This window comes from Pelobates fuscus, chromosome 2 (assembly GCF_036172605.1).
Source record: "Pelobates fuscus isolate aPelFus1 chromosome 2, aPelFus1.pri, whole genome shotgun sequence".
NCBI lineage: Eukaryota > Metazoa > Chordata > Amphibia > Anura > Pelobatidae > Pelobates > Pelobates fuscus.
The window spans coordinates 267,131,540-267,149,218 of NC_086318.1; the positions used below are offsets into that span (position 1 = coordinate 267,131,540).

Here is a 17,679-nt window from a genome sequence, read left to right on the forward strand (position 1 = left end):
TTTACAATGAGTACAAAAATTAGAAGAATTAAAATAAACATAAAAATGAAAATAAAAGTAAAAAAGTAAATATAAGTATTAACATAAAAATAATTGAAATTAAAATCAGAGATAAAATAAAATATAAACATATGACATATAAAAGCAAGTAAAAAGGTCTGGAAAAAGGGACTTATAGGAAATTAAAAAGATCAAAATCTATATTGAGGGGGGGGCGGGGCCTGACCGCCAAGCTGGACGGACGTGGAGCACCTCGGCTCCTGGACGAATCCTGCATAAACGGCATTAAAATCAAATTATCTTACCTGACAAACATCCAGCTAAGGCAGGACAGTAGAGGAGACCTGAACGACAACCTCAGTGCAACAGTCAGCTCCCGTCCTGCCGGCGATGCTAACCGATCGGCGAGTGGGATTGCGGCCTGCTGTGAGGCTCTGGCGGGGGAAACGGCCGATCCCCCGGGCTTAGTCCGGCGGGACCCCCCACGCGCCTAACGAGGGCCCCGTACTCCCCCCCCCCCTGTGGGCCGGGGGGGTTATCCCGGACCCCACCGGGGACGCAGCGAGCATTTAAGGCATATGTGCGGCGGAAAGATAAACCTGAAAACCGCATGGCAAAACACAAGATGGCCGCCGCGCCTACTATAAGCTGAAGAACAGGCGGTAACAGCGGAGCATCGGCTGGGCAGTCTAGTCGGGAGGCAGCAATTTGAAGCAAAGTCATGAGTGCACTTTTCACAACCCTGCTAAGCCAACGGACCCACTACAGCTCGCACCCGTAGCAGACCATCACCCTCCTTTGGGGGCTGAAGCCTGTCAGGCACTCACATCTCTTGCCGCACTAACGATCACACCAGCGAACCCAGCTCCTCACTTTATTTCTGAGCGGAGGACCCGCAAGGAGGGACATTCAGGCAGCCAGCCATATACCCCTGGGAGAAACCGAGCCACAGAGATCCAGTGGGCTCCAGATTCAGCCTCTTGGAGAAGGCAGGTCAACGGACACAAAGCACAAGCCCTCACTAAGGCCTGGAGCTGGAGTTGTGGAGTAACTCAGAAAGAAGACATACCCCACCTAAGGCAGTATGTTGGTAAACAGATTCGGTACAGCAGTCTGGTGGAGGGGTCACATAGCAGTCCTGACGAGACTCTGACAGGCAGAATTTGCCCTGCTTGTGGCATAGGGTGATCTACCACAGGGACACCTCACACATGTTCTGTTTTAACTTCTATTGCTTAAGAGCTCTTTCTAAAATGTGTGCCTTATGCTTCAATGTTATTTGCCTCATGATCTCTCTCACACTGTTGTCTACCCGGTGGTGTTAACATGTTAACATATAATCATATTGTCAGCTAGAGCAGCCTGCTGATTGATTTATTTTACTCTCTCTTCCCTGACAAGTCTTCACTTTACCATTTCATTTTTTTTGTTATTATAAAAAGTGCAGTATTTTGACATTTCTCAACCTTATTATACCTACTCTTGTATATTCTTGTATACACCCATGTGTAATGTCACTGTAAGCTTGTCTGTTATACTCTGCACTCACAAAATCTTGCGACTAAACTAGTATAAATGCGGACTAACTATAAAAATGTGCAAGTACTAACATACTCCTGAATGCTGAAAAATGTTATGTAAAAGCATATGGATTGCCTTTGGGGTACCGTATGCGTGTTATCTCTTTTGCACTGCAAAAATAAAGAATTTAAAAAAAAAAAAATCTATATTGAGACCCTGTGGGGCAAGAGTCTTTAAATTAAAAGCACATTCCATCTCTTTGCTCCGTAGGATTTTTTTTAATATCACCACCTCTCCAAGGGACACTGCAAGTATCTATACCTATGCATTTAAGAAGTGTAGGGTTTTTTCTGTGTTTTAAAAAAAAATGCTTAGATACTGAGTGGTTTTCATAACCTTTTAGGATGTTTCGGCAGTGTTCTGCCAATCTGGTTTTTAATTCCCTAGTAGTCATTCTGACATATTGAAGGCCACATGGACATTCTAATAGATAAATAACGTTCTTTGTGTTGCAGTGAATAACATTTTTTATAGGGTATGTTCTTTGTGTAATGAATGATTTAAAATAAGTGGTTTTTGATTTGATAGTCTCGTCCGTACGTTTACATATTTTAGTTGCCACTTTCCTTTTTTACTTTTACTTTATTTCATTTTCAAGCCTGACTTTTTCTGGATTTCATCATCCTAACAAAACACCAAAAGAATCCTTAGGTGGGGATTATACCACCCAAACGTTATACACCGAGCAGCATAAGCCTGCTCAATATATTGTGAGTATATTTTCTTTTCTTTTATTTATACTCCAGTTATAGCAGTGAGCACTATATATTTTATATATTTTTTTTATTCTTGGCTGGAACCACCGTTGGACTACTGAGCTGTTACTCCATATATCCTTGAGTGGGGATCATTCCACTTCATGCCAGAGCTGGATTTTAGCTCTGGAAATTGTGAGTAATTCTTACACACTTTTTTTTTTATGTATATACCCATATATACCTACTGTACGATTGGATCTCCTTTCTTTTTCTGTTCTTCTTCCCATATGACGTACTGAAAACACAAGCCTACATCTGAGACGAACTACTGCTGCTCTACAGGATTTCCCCTTACTTACTGTGGACTATTATCCTGGACTTTATTTGTAACTATTTTATGCATTTATTTTATATATAATCTTCTGTATTAAAGGTGCACCCTTTCCTTTTGTTTTTTGTCTGTTCTAACTACCTACATGGGTTTAGAGGGTACTCCCCTGTGTATAGGTGTGCTGCCTATTTACCAAATATTCCCAAAGTTGTGGCATTTTTTAGCTCTGATCCTACTTTGATTTTAATACATTTTATCAGTAAGATACTATATTTGTTTTCTTTTTTTCATTGCAGATTTGGCAGTTTTACTGCAATTTAAAGTTTTGCAGTCAGCCATAGACTTCATGAAGACAACAGCAAACCAAGATTCTCAAAGTCTTGCAAGTTCATTCAGTTTTGTCTCTACTCCTCATCATGCCAAATATCCAAAAAGAAAAAGTATTGCCGGTGAGTAGTTAAGCAACGATGTAAATGTGACATAATTAGCAAATCATACAGTTAACAGCAAATACTGATATGTTTATTCACTGTATCTTAAAGGGACACTATAGTCACCTGAACAACTTTAGCTTAATGAAGCAGTTGTGGTGTATATAACATGCCCCTGCAGCCTCACTGCTCAATCATCTGCCGTTTAGGAGTTAAATCCCTTTGTTTATGAACCCTAGTCACATCTCCCTGCATGTGACTTGCACAGCCTTCCATAAACACTTCCTGTAAAGAGAGCCCTATTTAGGCTTTCTTTATTGCAAGTTCTGTTTAATTAAGATTTTCTTATCCCCTGCTAGACCCTGCAAGAGCCCCCTGTATGTGATTAAAGTTCAATTTAGAGATTGAGATACAATTATTTAAGGTAAATTACATCTGTTTGAAAGTGAAACCAGTTTTTTTTTTCATGCAGGCTCTGTCAATCATAGCCAGGGGAGGTGTGGCTAGGGCTGCATAAACAGAAACAAAGTGATTTAACTCCTAGATGACAGTAAATTGAGCAGTGAAATTGCAGGGGAATGATCTATACACTTAAAACGGCTTTATTTAGCTAAAGTAATTTAGGTGACTATAGTGTTCCTTTAAGTTTTTAGTAAGTTAAATCCCTTCTTGGAACTGCTACCTGACAGGAGCCAAATAAGCCACTAACTATGCAAGAGTATAACATTAGGTCAAAATTGCAAGATGTCATAGGCATCTGTTTTGCATACAGAAACACAATGTATGTTCCCATCAGTTGACAAGGCAAATAGCTGATAAATGGAAGTTGTGGTGGCAGCGGTTTTAACAATTTTATGACAAAAAAATCTGGCTCATAATCCCTACTTTGTTTTGTGTGTATCATGAAAAAAGACATTCCAAAACATTAACCATAAGCTTATTATAATATATCTATCATTATAAGAAGCTCTACAGGTATAGTCACTTTAACATAATGTATTATTTTTAATGGGTTCTTCTGTATAACAGAATACTCCAAGCACCAAACCACTGCAGTGTGCTGTTGAGCAGGTTTCTCTGCATGAGCAAGGATCAAAAGTGATGTCAGATTCAGAACAACAACATCTATCATTGTGAGATGATACACAGTGATAGAAGTTGTTGTTCTGAATCTGACATAACTTTTGATCCTCGCTCATACAGAGAAACCTGCTCAACTCCAAATACCTTTGAACCATTTTGATTTATTCAACAAACCTGCGTGTTTCAAGATAAAACCTACCCGAAGAACTATTTTTGCAATCTCCTAACACATCGCAAGACCGGAGTGGCTATCCTCCTAGCTGCGAACTTGGAATTCCAAGAGATAGACATTGAAAGCGACTTGCAGGGCCGGTCCTTATTCCGAAGGGAATTATACTAGGCAAGACATATACATTCACTTCCATCTATGTACCCAACAGAAGACAGACACAATTCCTCAGGAACACACTGGCTAGATTACAAGACTTCTCGGAATGCACCCTCATACTGGGGGGGTGACTTTAAAGTCCCTCTGGACTCTACATTGGACTTGTCAACGGGTCATAGCAGCATACCTCAACTTAGCATTCACTCAATTAGACGATCACTGAACGACACAGGCCTAGTGGACTGTTGGAGAACCCTTAACCCAACCGTGAAGGACTACACATACTACTCAGCACTACACAACCACTACTCCCGTATTGATTACATCCTCATCAGACAAATAGCCAAAATTGAACCATCAACATGGTCAGACCACGGCACGGTTAGCATTGAAACAGAATCCTCTTTTTCAGCCGACCAGATGGACGTGGAGACTCAATGAAGCATTGCTTCTGGATCCGGATACTCGGGAACAGATATCACAGGACCTACTTCCAAGACAACGGAAAAACAGACACATCACCCATTTCGATATGGGAAGCACATAAGTGTTGTTCGGGGTTTGATCATCCGAATCGCCACCAAAAAGAAATGCAAAGAGAACTGACTGCCCTCTATCAACAGATTGCAGCCTTAGAAACAACACAAAAGATCCCAGCTCGAGAGGCGTGGCTAACCGCCGATCTTAATGGACGCACATTAAACAAGCTACTCCTGACCTGACTGCAATCTATCGCAATCGGAGAAAACTACAAATCATGGGCAACCCTAAAAAAACATCCCAACTCTCAGGGACATCCAGGGAAGATGCCTACAGCGAAATCAGGATTTTTAACCTGCTATTTCAAACCCAGAAAACCCTGACAGGTCGACTGAGGCCGCAGCTGCGGTCTCGAGTATGGCCGATATGGAATCATCCTCGGGTTCTCAACCCCGTAGCCCCTGCTACTCGGAATGCTCACAACCAGCAGATAAAAATGACGAAACAGACATTCGGCAACTGATAAAAAACTTACCCTCAAAGGCTGATATTCAACACATGCTGGGCAAAATTGAAGCCTACTTCCAATCCAAGATAGAGGAGATGGGCACGGACGTCCAGCAACTTAATTTACGGGTCACAGACCTAGAAGAGGAAAAATATGTGTTACAAGCACAAATGACTAATATCTCAACAACCCTGGACTCACACATTCAAAACTGGGCATTACGCAACGACATATAGACGACCTCGACAATAGGGGACGCAGAAATAATCTGCGAATAAGGGGGATACCGGAGACCCAGGGTGAGGACATTGTAGCGGACTGGACCCTGCACCAGAGTCTGCCCCAGTTTCCTGGAGGGGACTGCTTGCTCGCCTCCTGCCATGTGATTATGGTCCCTGGGAGATTGGGCCCTTTAAAAACAGGATTCGGCCCTAACAGAGTGCATGTCACTCATTCTGGCCCTTTAAATACAGTGGGGCCATTCGGTACTTGCCCTGTGTGAGCGGTGATACCCCAGATAGCTATGCCAGGGAGCCTATTCATATAATGAAAGACTATGGGAAAGACTTTAGCTCCATGGCGATTAAACTGTAATTGTGTGGTCTGGGTGCCATTCACCTAATAATGTGCACCCAGACCTGAGCTATCTGGGGATGTGTAACATGTCTGTGTTTGGTGTAATAAAAGTGACTTTATATATTTTAAAACATAATCCTGTATTTAGGTCCCCACATATGTAATGGAGTTTTGTCTTTGACCTGGGAGATAATTGGATTACTTCTCCAATTATCTCCAGGGCAGAAGGGAGGAAGCCAGGATGCATTGTGGGGATGTTTTACTTGGAACCAGCAGTGTTATACGAGGAGGAGGACCTGGATCGCCGGGATGCATTAAGGAAAAGCATCTGGTACCAGGCCCTGGATAATGTACAATACCAGCGGGGTGAGAGTCTCCCCAGTGAAGAGCAGCGGTTGCAGAAGCAAGTGGCCCTGCGGATGCCCTTCCTGGGAGAGCAGCCCCTGGAGGAATGGGTGAAGGAATTGGAGCTCCGAGTATGGCAGGAGATTTGGCTGGAAGATGCCTACCAGGCACTCTGGTGGTATATGGCACAGTATATACCCTGGACAGCCGAGCATGACAAGCCAGAGGGAGAGGTGTTTGATGGTCCTAGCTTGTTATGGGAGTCCTTTGCAGAGACGGACTTCGGGAGCCCTGCGCAGACCAGACTTCAGGACATTTTCTACACAAGGGAGGCTAGGCATGACTGGGATGACCCCCATGAGGTAGGGCAAGACCTGCTTTACCTAGCAACCATGGAGTGGGAACTGGAGCAGGACTACCGAGGTCTCTTCCACTCCATTGAGAAGATTCAGCAGGACAGCAAGGTGACAGATCCAGTTCCAGACCCATTCAGCTGGGAAGATATTGTTGAGATTTACTTGGAGGAACCCCAGTCGGCAGGTGGAGATGGGACCAAGGTATCTCCACTGGTATTGCAGGGAATTGGGAGCCCAAGCTCCATTCCCCAGCGGCAGGCTGAGTTACAGGGGGCAGAGACAAGTGGTCCTGTCCCCCAGCAGCAGTGTACCTTGCAGGGAGAGGAGAGCAGCATCCTCCCTTCCCAGCGGCAAGGTGAGCTACAGGGATGCTTGGCGGTCGGCTCAGATCCCCAGCGGCAGTGTGATATACAGGGAATTGGGAGCCCAGTCTCCATTCCCCAGCGGCAGAGTGTCCTACCGGGAATAGAGAGCCCAGTCTCCTTTCCCCAGCAGCAGGACTCTGTATTGGTCGGTCTCCCTCCCCCGCGGCTGGAAGTATGTATGGGAGAGGAGCTGGTTACCCCCTCTCCCCAGCGGCAGCTTAATGTACCAGGGGGAGACAGTAAGCCCCACAACTGTGCAGATGGGACCGTGGTCTGTGCACATACAGCACAGGGGGTAGGGATGGTCGGTCCTTTCCCCCAGCGACCGGGCTGCCTGATTTCCAGGAGGAGGTGATGGTGGATCCCTCCACCTTACAGCAACCAGCGTCCTGGGGAGTGGAGGCAACCGGCCTCCCTCTCCTCCACCAGCCAGAGGTACCTGAGGTAGTGGACCTCATAGATTTGTCCTGGAGACACACACAGATGGCAGATGGAGATGGGACCGAGGTCTCTCCACCGGCCCTACAGGGATGCTGGGTACCCGGCCCAGATCCCCAGCAGCAGTGCATCTCACAGGTAGAGGAGACAACCGGTCTCTCTTCCCAGCAGCAGCCTGAGTTCCAGGAGGAGGTGATGGTGGATCCCTCCACCTTACAGCAACCAGCGTCCTGGGGAGTGGGGGCAGCCGGCCTCCCCCTCCCACCGCAGCAGGAGATACCGGGTGAGGGGGGAAACAACCCTAACCACACTGGCACAGATGGGACCTCAGTCTCTGTGCCAGTCCTACAGGGATGCTCGACGGGCGGTCCAGATCCCCAACCTTCCCCGCAGGGATACCAGGAGGAGGTAAGCAAGCCTTCCCCTCCCCTGCTACATCCCGACCGGGTCCTGGGGCAGTGGATGAGCCTACGATACCCACTGACCCCCCTCCAGCTGAAGAGCTGGCATCCGGGCAGAGTGTTGCTAGCCTCTGCCCTCCCTTTTTCCCTGGTCCAAAGCCTGATTTACCGCAGGCTAACCCAGCGGAAGAGCTGGCAGCAGAGCAGAGCGCTGCTGGCCTCTGCCCCCCAAGTAACCCCAGCTGTCTTCCTAGCTGCGCCAGGGAGACCGAGGAGGCTGAACTGTCCCACTACAACCTGGAACCTACAGGCCAGTACCATTTATTGTGGGGGGGGGGTTACTCTGTGAACTGTTTACTGTGGGTGGGCTGCCCGACTAACCTAGGTACTGACCGGCAGAAGGTCAGGTACCTGTTTAGTCTTCCCCCAAAAGGGAAGATGTGTGACGAAGTGCCCTTCACCACTTGGGCCTGGAGAGGACTGCTTGCCAGCCTCTTGCCATGTGATTATGGTCCCTGGGAGATTGGGCCCTTTAAAAACTGGATTCGGCCCTAACAGAGTGCATGTCACTCATTCTGGCCCTTTAAATACAGTGGGGCCATTCGGTACTTGCCCTGTGTGAGCGGTGATACCCCAGATAGCTATGCCATGGAGCCTATTCATATAATGAAAGACTATGGGAAAGACTTTAGCTCCATGGCAATTGAACTGTGTGAATAGGATCTGCACGCTATTCAGTAGTTTTGTGCGCCCAGATCCCAGCTATCTGGGGATATGAGAAATGTCTGTGTGTTATTTGTAAAAGGGGACTTTATGTATTTTAAAGTGTTTTACTGTCTTTGTTTCCCCATGTGCTCAATGGAGTCTGTGTCTGTACTGGGAGGTAATTGGGTTACTTCTCCATTGTGTCTCCAGGAGAGAAGACTCTGTAAAACCGGTCTAAACTGGAAAGCCATGCTGACAGGGGTTTTAAAAGATACTTTACTAACTTTTGAACCGCTGGTCTGATTCATCCCATTTTTTTAATATGTTGTTCCCCTGAATGGATTGATTGTGGATATGTATTTTAATGTGAATGTGATGTATGGTTTTAAAGTTACCGAGTATGTGTGGAAACTGTATTTTTACTGTATGTAATAATTATGTTAATTGCTTATCTGAGGGGAGGGGATGTGTGGGTTGTACTGTTACTTGATTGGTTGTTTTATGCCTCCCCCTGGGTGTGTCCTGTATGTGCACAACTGTAATAAAAAGCAGGCTGGGTGTTCCAGACCTCAGACCTCTGTTTGACCCTCAACACGGAGCCTTGTCTCGTTCTTGGGGGGATTCACTGTATGCTGATAGAGACTGATTGCCAGGAGTGTAAGCTGATTGTCTGCTTTTCCTGTTCGTCTGCTAGCAGCTATTTGTGAGGTTCCAGTTCGGAGTGCTATTTTCTATCCAGTTTGGGGGTTTGGTGTTCTGCAGTAGCTGTGCCTGTATATCTGGAAGGGGAAGATCTACTAAACGGCGGTTTAAGCCTTTTAAGATTGGGGGTGCCGTTACAATTGGTGGCAAGTGGTGGGATGGCGTCCTGGTGTGAGAGGAACGACACCCTAGAGACACAGGAATCAATATGGAGCGACATAGAGCCAGCGAGTCCCTGGACAACACTCGAGGTAACAGAGGAGTTTAACCGGAGGTTACAGAGCCTCTTGGCAACACTGGATAAGCCGATAACAGAGGCAGCCAGGATGGCATGCAGAGAGCAAGCCCGACAAGAGATGTGGGAAGAAACTCTGGAGGGTGTCCAGCGTTGGCGAGGTGAGCGCCTCCCCAGCGAGGAGCAACGACTACAAGCGCGAGTGGCCCTACGGATGCCTATGCTGGGAGACCAGCCCCGGGAAGAGTTGGTGATACAGCTTGATACACTGGTATGGAGGGAACTGGTTCTCGATGATGTGTACCAAGGGATACGTTGGTACGCGGTTCAGCAGGTTCACGGAATGGCCAAGTTCGACAAACCGGAGGGCCAGGAGTACAATGGCCCTGGTTTATTATGGGGGGCCTTTGCGGAACCGGACTTTGGGAGTGCAGCAGAATCCCGACTTTGGGACATACTTAACTATAGAGAGGCCATGCTGGATCTCCCTATGGCTGGAGACCTGGGGCCAGACCTGATTGACTTGGCCGTCCAGGAATGGGAGATTGAACAGGATTACCAACACCTGATCAGTTCCAGCCAGTCATCTTATACTCTGCAGGTACCACCAGAGCAGGGGGAGTTCGAACAGGATTATACCATTTTATTTGATACAGTAACCCTACCTGATTCTAACCTGAGGGGGCTTATGGACTGTACACCATTGGGAGCGTTGAGTTTTGTCCTTCCTCCCCAACCACCAAGCCCGTCATCAGGAGACCTGGAGTCTCTACCATCTACCCACCAACAGGGAGCTAAAGGTGCCGTCCTTCCTCCCCAGCGGCAGTGTGTACACCAGGGAGCTGAAGGTGTTGTCCTTTCTCCCCAGCGGCAGTGTGTACCCCAGGGAGCTGAAGGTGTTGTCCTTCCTCCCCAGCGGCAGTGTGTACCCCAGGGAGCTGAAGGTGTGCCGTCCTTCCTCCCCAGCGACAGTCAGTTTCGCATCCCAGCCGCAGGACAAAATATTGAAAGGGGAGACAGTTGGTCCCCCTCTCTACCAGCAGGGAGAGGAGCCTGTGACCTCCTCTCCCCAGCGGCGGAAAGTGTGTAAGGGAGAGGGGTTTGTTACCCCCTCTCTCCAGCGGCAGCGTAGCCCACCAAGGGGAGACAGTAAGCCCCACACCAGCGCAGATGGGACCGTGGTTTCTGCGCCCAAGCTACAGGGAGTACAGATGGTCAGCCCTGCTCCCCAGCGGCTGGAAGTGTGTAAGGGAGAGGAGTTTGTTACCCCCTCTCCCCAGCGGCAGCCTAACCCACCAAGGGGAGATGTTAAACCCCACAACTGTGCAGATGGGACCGTAGTCTCTGCACTTGCACCCCTGGAGATATGGACAGTCTGTCCTGGTCCCCAACAACAGGACAAGGTATTAGAAGAGGAAGCAGTTTGTTTTCCCCTACTACAAGAGAGGACGTTGCAGGGAGAGGAGCCTGTTACCCCTTCTCCCCAGCAACCGCTTTGTCCAACCAGGAGAGAGAACACCCTGGTTACTTTTCCACCAGACTATGGATTTCCAACTGGTCACATGTGGCAGGAGAACACTGGGACAGCTACAAAGGGTAAGAAAGGCCGACCGACTATCAGAGCCCCAGACCGATTGAAGGTCTGGAGTCTGGATAGTCTCTTTGGTAAAGGCGAGAAATGTAGTGGACTGGACCCTGCACCAGAGTCTGCCCCAGTTTCCTGGAGGGGACTGATTGCTCGCCTCCTGCCATGTGATTGCGGTCCCTGGGAGATTGGGCCCTTTAAAAACAGGATTCAGCCCTAACAGAGTGCATGTCACTCATTCTGGCCCTTTAAATACAGTGGGGCCATTCGGTACTTGCCCTGTGTGAGCGGTGATACCCCAGATAGCTATGCCAGGGAGCCTATTCATATAATGAAAGACTATGGGAAAGACTTTAGCTCCATGGCGATTAAACTGTATTCGTGTGGTCTGGGTGCCATTCACCTAATAATGTGCACCCAGACCTGAGCTATCTGGGGATATGTAACATGTCTGTGTTTGGTGTAATACAAGTGACTTTATATATTTTAAAACATAATCCTGTATTTAGGTCCCCACATGTGTAATGGAGTTTTGTCTTTGACCTGGGAGATAATTGGATTACTTCTCCAATTATCTCCAGGGCAGAAGGGAGGACGCCAGGATGCATTGTGGGGATGTTTTACTTTTTCTGTTTGAGCCAGATTAAAATACTGCCAGCCAGGGGGAACAAAAGATACTTTTACTAACTTTTGAACCCCTGGTCTGATTCATGCCATTTTTTAATATGTTGTTCCCCTGAATGGATTGATTGTGGATATGTATTTTTATGTGATATATGGTTTTAAAGTTACAGAGTATGTGTGGAAACTGTTATTTTACTGTATGTAATAATTATGTTAACTGCTTATCTGAGGGGAGGGGATGTGTGGGTTGTACTGTTACTTGATTGGGTATTTTATGCCTCCCCCTGGGTGTGTCCTGTATGTGCACAACCGTAATAAAAACCAGGCTGGGAGTGCCAGCCTCCGTTCCTGCTTAACCCTCAAAGTGAAGTGTCGTCTCATTATTGGGGGAGGATTTATTGTATGCTGTTCCAGTTTGACTGCTAGGAGTGTAAACCTATTCGTATGGTTTCCTATTCAACTGTCTACAGCATTCATATGCTTGAGATGATTTATACGCTCCTCTGATTCGGTGGTTGTGGTGTCTGCTGCAGTGCTTGGAGTCCTCAGGAAACGCTAGGAGCATCCATTAACGGAGGTACCCAGTCGGGGTGCCAGGCGATCCGTTACAGACATCACTTTAATTCTCACTGAACTCTTCAACTTATTGCTGGGAGCTCCTAACGAAAACCCAATACTACTGGACAGGGCCCACAGATCGCTTCGCTCACGTGGCTTGGCACAAGATGCCCCGAGAGACATCATTTGTAGACTCCACTACTTTACCTTGAAATACAACATTGTGAAAGCCTTAAGGGACACCACTCAACCGCTGTTCTCCCATGGCAGTCCAATTCAGATATTCCCTGATCTATTATGGTACACTCTCCAGGCGAGGAGAGCACTCAAGCCTATAACAGAGCTCCTAATAAACCGTAACTTAAGGTATAGATGGGGATTCCTATTTGCATTGGTGGTGTCAGCCAAAGGCAACGTTCACTCTATCTCATCTGCCTTAGATGTACCACCTTTTCTCAGAGCACTGGATTTACCGGACACACCAATCATAGATTGGAACTCTCCTCCGCCAAACCAGGATTCACTACTTCCTTCTCAGCAGCAGAAATGGTCCACACCGGCCAGGAAGAGACGCACAGACCAGAGGTTCCAATCTCCAAATCAAAGGCATGTAAAAACTAATGCAGATGACACTCCTCAGAGACAGCGCCCTAAGGACAGCTGTTCGAACTAACCTTCACAAAATTAATTTACCTCTATACCTGTATCAGTCTCTCTGTCCCAGCGACACCTCAGCAATGACTATTGTACAGAGCCCTCTATCAACCCTACAGAAGCGCCACAGAGACAGTCTTTACCCATCTGAAACTACCGAATTATCTCATAAACACGTCTATCTTTTAGCATAATATATGCAAGTGACTCTTATTACTCAGACTTACTTTTTGAACTCCTTTTGGAGTGGCCCGGGATTACCTTGAATATCAGGTTGTATGTTCATTTATTTATATTTGCCATATATCTTATTAGCCATAGCGAAGAAGTCGTAAGGCAGAAATGTTATAAGATGTTAAAATGGTTTCAATAGATGTAATCGGAGCACTCACAAGGAATCAAACTAGGCAATTTTACTGTAGAGTAAATACAGTCTATTAGAGGTTTTTACATTTTGCCTTCTTTCCACTGTATTAATAGTTGTATAGCGACTATGAGGGAACCGAGACATTATACTCCGCTCCCTTACCAGGGATTTGTACACTGTAACACTACGTAACACCTAGACAAGAGATCTATACACTGCTTCTTTAACCACTCCTGACTAAAAGAAGAGATTGAATTGCCAACTTTCATATGGTTCTAGGGGTCTTAGAGGCATCTGTCATGAATCCAGAAGGAAAACAAATTTTAACTGGTCCCTTAAATCTACCTTAGCCGACGTACATAACTTACGGTGTATAAAATAACCAATTACGATTTAATATGCATTAAGATCATCACCTCTATCTCCCTATCAATGCGTTCTCACACAATCATTATCAAACCTGCAACACTATCCTTGTAACAGTCAACTAACAGACCGACGACACCACAAGAAATATTACGTTCTATCAAACAAAAAACAAAACAAAAAAAAGACAAAAAAAAAATAATGGCTTCCAAAGGCTGCAGACATGAACTGCAGCTTTTGCAAACTGTTTTGAGAGAGAACCCCTATTAAAAAATGAAGAATTACATGCATGTATGTTTTCATTGGGGGTATATCTATCAAACAATGATTTATATTTGCATTTTAATTTGGGATTTGGAGTCTCCTAAGGGTTTAAAGGAACAGTCAAGCAAATACTTATTTATAATTTTAATGTTCCTAGTGGCTTTGTAATACTAGACTCCCTTTAAAAATTAAAATTTTATTAAAGACACGGAGGCTCCTATTATGCATATCTCTTTCTTTATTTCCTCAGCAGCAAAGATAGCGGAATATAAATATTATCAAAAATGAAAGAAAAAACTGTACAGGCATAACAGGTAGCCAATCACATAACACAGGAAGTAGCTATATAAGTCCTGTGTCTCCCACAATCCCCCTCTTTCTTTGCTGCTTCCTCAGACAGCTAAGTATTTTACTTGAGCTCTCCTACTCATTGCATTTTGTTTACTTGTGCTTCATGTTTTGATTATACTTTGTTTTATTATTGTTGTTTTTATTCATTGTTAATATTTATCTGGTACCTACATCGTTGGTGTATTTGGGGGTTCCCCTGGGGCTTTGCCCGCCGCCGCGGGTTGCTTTTCCCCTCCTACCGTCCCTGTTTGCCGCTTCTCGGCGCTATCTCAGCCGCGTGGTCCTTCTCTTTGACCGCGGCTGAGTGTGCTTGTTTTTCCCCTCTCGCGGGCTGCCCGCGCGGGTAGGTGCACGCGCCCCTTCCCCCGCCGGGAGCCGGTCCACGAGCACACTCTGACACGTGCGGCGGCCATTTTGGGCGGTCATTCGCATCACCCTGTTCTGCCGTGCGGTCGGTCCCTTTGCTCCGGGTCCCCTTGCTACACCAACGATCAGGTTTAGCTTTTTCTGTTCTGCTGGGTTAATCAACCCATTTCTAGTATTTTCGTTTTGACTTCTATTGTGCCTCATGATGCAGGATAGCAAGGATGGGCCTACTGACCCCTCTGGGGATTTCCCAATAGATAATCCTGAGGGTGCTATGGCCTCTCAGGAACTCCAGGCCTTATTAGAAGCTACTATGGCTTCCTCCCTTCAAAAGGCTATTGCCTCCGCTATGGGGGCTGTCTCATCCTCCTTTACCCAGTCACTTCACTCTGTGTTTTTGCCTTCCATGGCTGCCCCTAACCCCCTGGGTGTGGGGTCCCCTTCCCCTGCCCAAACTGTGCCGGGTGCCCGTAAGGCGAAGGCAAAGTCTCGACATATCGGCTCCCACTCCTCGATGCAGGCTTTGCCTGCCATGATTGACACGCCTCTGGCGGTCGCAGATAGCGCGCATCCCACGCGCACAAGAGCCCCTGGCCGGGCTAAAAAGGCTAGATTGTGGAAACGGGCTAGAGCCCTGGATGATGGGTCGGATACCGACCGGAGTGTGGAAAATGATTCCGATATTATGGAATATGACTCCTATGGGGAGGACGAGTCAGGCGAGGATCAACCCCTTACGGGTGTAACCCCTTCTGGGTCCTCTGCCGTCCCCCGTGGAAAAGTGCCAGACCCCGCTGGGGATAATGATGAAGGGCTTTTAGACCCACAGGGTAACCCCCTTTTTGACCCGGACGACCTGCGTCACCCGCGGTCTGCTGAATGGGTCCCTCCGGACCATATCGCCCAGTATGTGGCTAAGAGAATACGCACGCCTCTGTCCAAGGAAGGCCGCAATAAATTGCGTGCCGAATGCCCACGACCTTCCCTCCCTGGCGCTGCCTGTAAGACCCCAGACGTTGACCCTCAAATTGCCCAATTTCTCAATAAGTCTGGGTGGAAGCCTAAAAAGGGTCTTGATCACTCCCTGAAAGGGTGCCAAGATAAAATTCTGGATACGCTGGGCCCCCTGTCTAAACTGTACGAGCTCCTTGAGGCCGCTCGTAATGGTGACTCAGTTCTGGATATAGATGTGGCCATCGGGTGGGTCCAGCGAGCTATATGCCTTGTGGGGAATGCCAACACGGCTATGTCCTCCGAGAGACGCAAGGCTATTCTTTTGAAAATAGACCCTAAGCTGGCTGCTATGACCGTAGCTGAGCCTGACTCAGCCGATGAGGGGATGTTGTTCGGCACATCCTTTGTGAAGGACATGGGGTTCTATGTCAAAACCTTTACGGCTATCGACAAGGCGCAGGCAAATATGAAGCGCGTCTTCGCGCCCAAGGTTTTCGGTGGGGCCGGGCGTAGCAGGAACCGTCCACCCGGCCGTGGTTTCCGAGGCTCATTCCGTGCCAACAGAGGTTCCTTTTTCCCCTCTCGAGGGTTCCAGGATCCGAAAACGCCTCCTTTCTTCCCGGCTAGAGGGAGATCGTGGGGCTCTAGATACCCCCGTGGTGGGTCTTCGGGCAGACGCCCTTATGGTGAGTACCCCTTCTTCCCTTCTCGATCAGGTTCGGGTGGCGGGGAGGCTGGCCTTATTCTACCCAAAGTGGGCAGTTATAACCTCAGATGCTTGGGTTCTGCAATGCGTAAAGGGTTACCAACTAGATTTTGTCTCCCTGCCTGTTCAAACGTATACCCCCAGGGAATTGTCCCTCCCACAGGAGCAGGACGCGATGATCTCCGCGGAAGTCGCGGAGATGTTCTCGAAGGGCGCCATCGAGGAATTGCCGTTCGCCACTCCAGGCTTTACGAGCAATCTCTTCCTTGTACCCAAGAAAGGGGGCGGAGTCCGCCCAGTGATAAATCTTCGCCCTCTCAACGCCTTCCTACGCTACCAGCATTTCCAGATGGAAGGCATTCATTGTCTCAGAGACCTTCTGAGACAGTCGGATTGGATGGCCAAATTGGACCTGAAGGATGCGTACTTCACGGTTCCAATAGCAATGGAGTCCAGGGACTACTTGCACTTCACCTGGCACGGACGGCGTTGGCGTTTTACATGCCTACCGTTCGGTCTCTCCTCGGCCCCTTGGTGTTTCACCAAGGTTATGAAGCCGGTGGTGTCGTTCCTCCGTACCCGAGGGGTTCGACTGATTATTTACCTGGACGACATCCTAATCATGTCCCAATCGTTGGAATGCCTGAAGTTGCATTTAGACTGGACGATCAACCTCTTACAGAACCTAGGTTTTCTGGTCAACTGGGACAAGTCGGTCCTAAAACCCGCCCAGTCTATGGAGTTTTTGGGGTTCCAGGTGGATTCCGTACGGCAGTTCCTGTACTTGCCGGAATCCAAGATAAAAGCCATCCAGAAGGAGCTCCGTCGAGCTCTTCGTGCTTCGGACTTGTCGGTCCGGCAGCTGGCGAGGATCATCGGTCTGCTGGCCTCCTCCATTCAGGCGATATTCCCAGGCCCCTTGCATTACCGGGCTCTCCAGCGGCTCAAGGGGTCACACCTACGTTCGGGTCGATCGTACAAATCCCGAATTTGTCTGGACGAGGAATCCAGAGACGAGCTGGTATGGTGGTTGGCACACATGGAAGCCTGGAACGGAAGGGCAATTTTCGGTTCCGTTCCGGACGTGATCATAGAATCAGATGCCAGCTTGCACGGCTGGGGGGCTCGTTGTGGCGACATTTCCACGGGGGGCAGATGGTCCGACGCAGAGAAGTCGTTACACATCAACTGCCTAGAACTTCTGGCGGGGGCCTTTGCGATTCGCAGCCTTACCCCTGTAAGGGCGAACTGTGTTCTCCTCAAGTTGGACAACGTATCGGCGGTCCGATACATAAATCACCTGGGCGGCACCAAGTCCAAG

At 47.7% G+C, this 17,679-nt stretch overlaps 1 protein-coding gene across 4 annotated transcripts in view; it reads left to right on the forward strand.

Annotated features, from left to right (window-relative positions):
* LYST (lysosomal trafficking regulator) overlaps window positions 1–17,679 on the forward strand; it is a 710,683-nt gene that overhangs the window by 331,593 nt on the left and 361,411 nt on the right. For all 4 annotated transcript variants that reach the window (XM_063443375.1, XM_063443377.1, XM_063443378.1 and 1 more), the window contains exon 27: window positions 2,907–3,059. In XM_063443375.1, coding sequence (XP_063299445.1) covers window positions 2,907–3,059 — 153 coding nt within the window. The remainder of the gene's footprint in view (window positions 1–2,906; window positions 3,060–17,679) is intronic.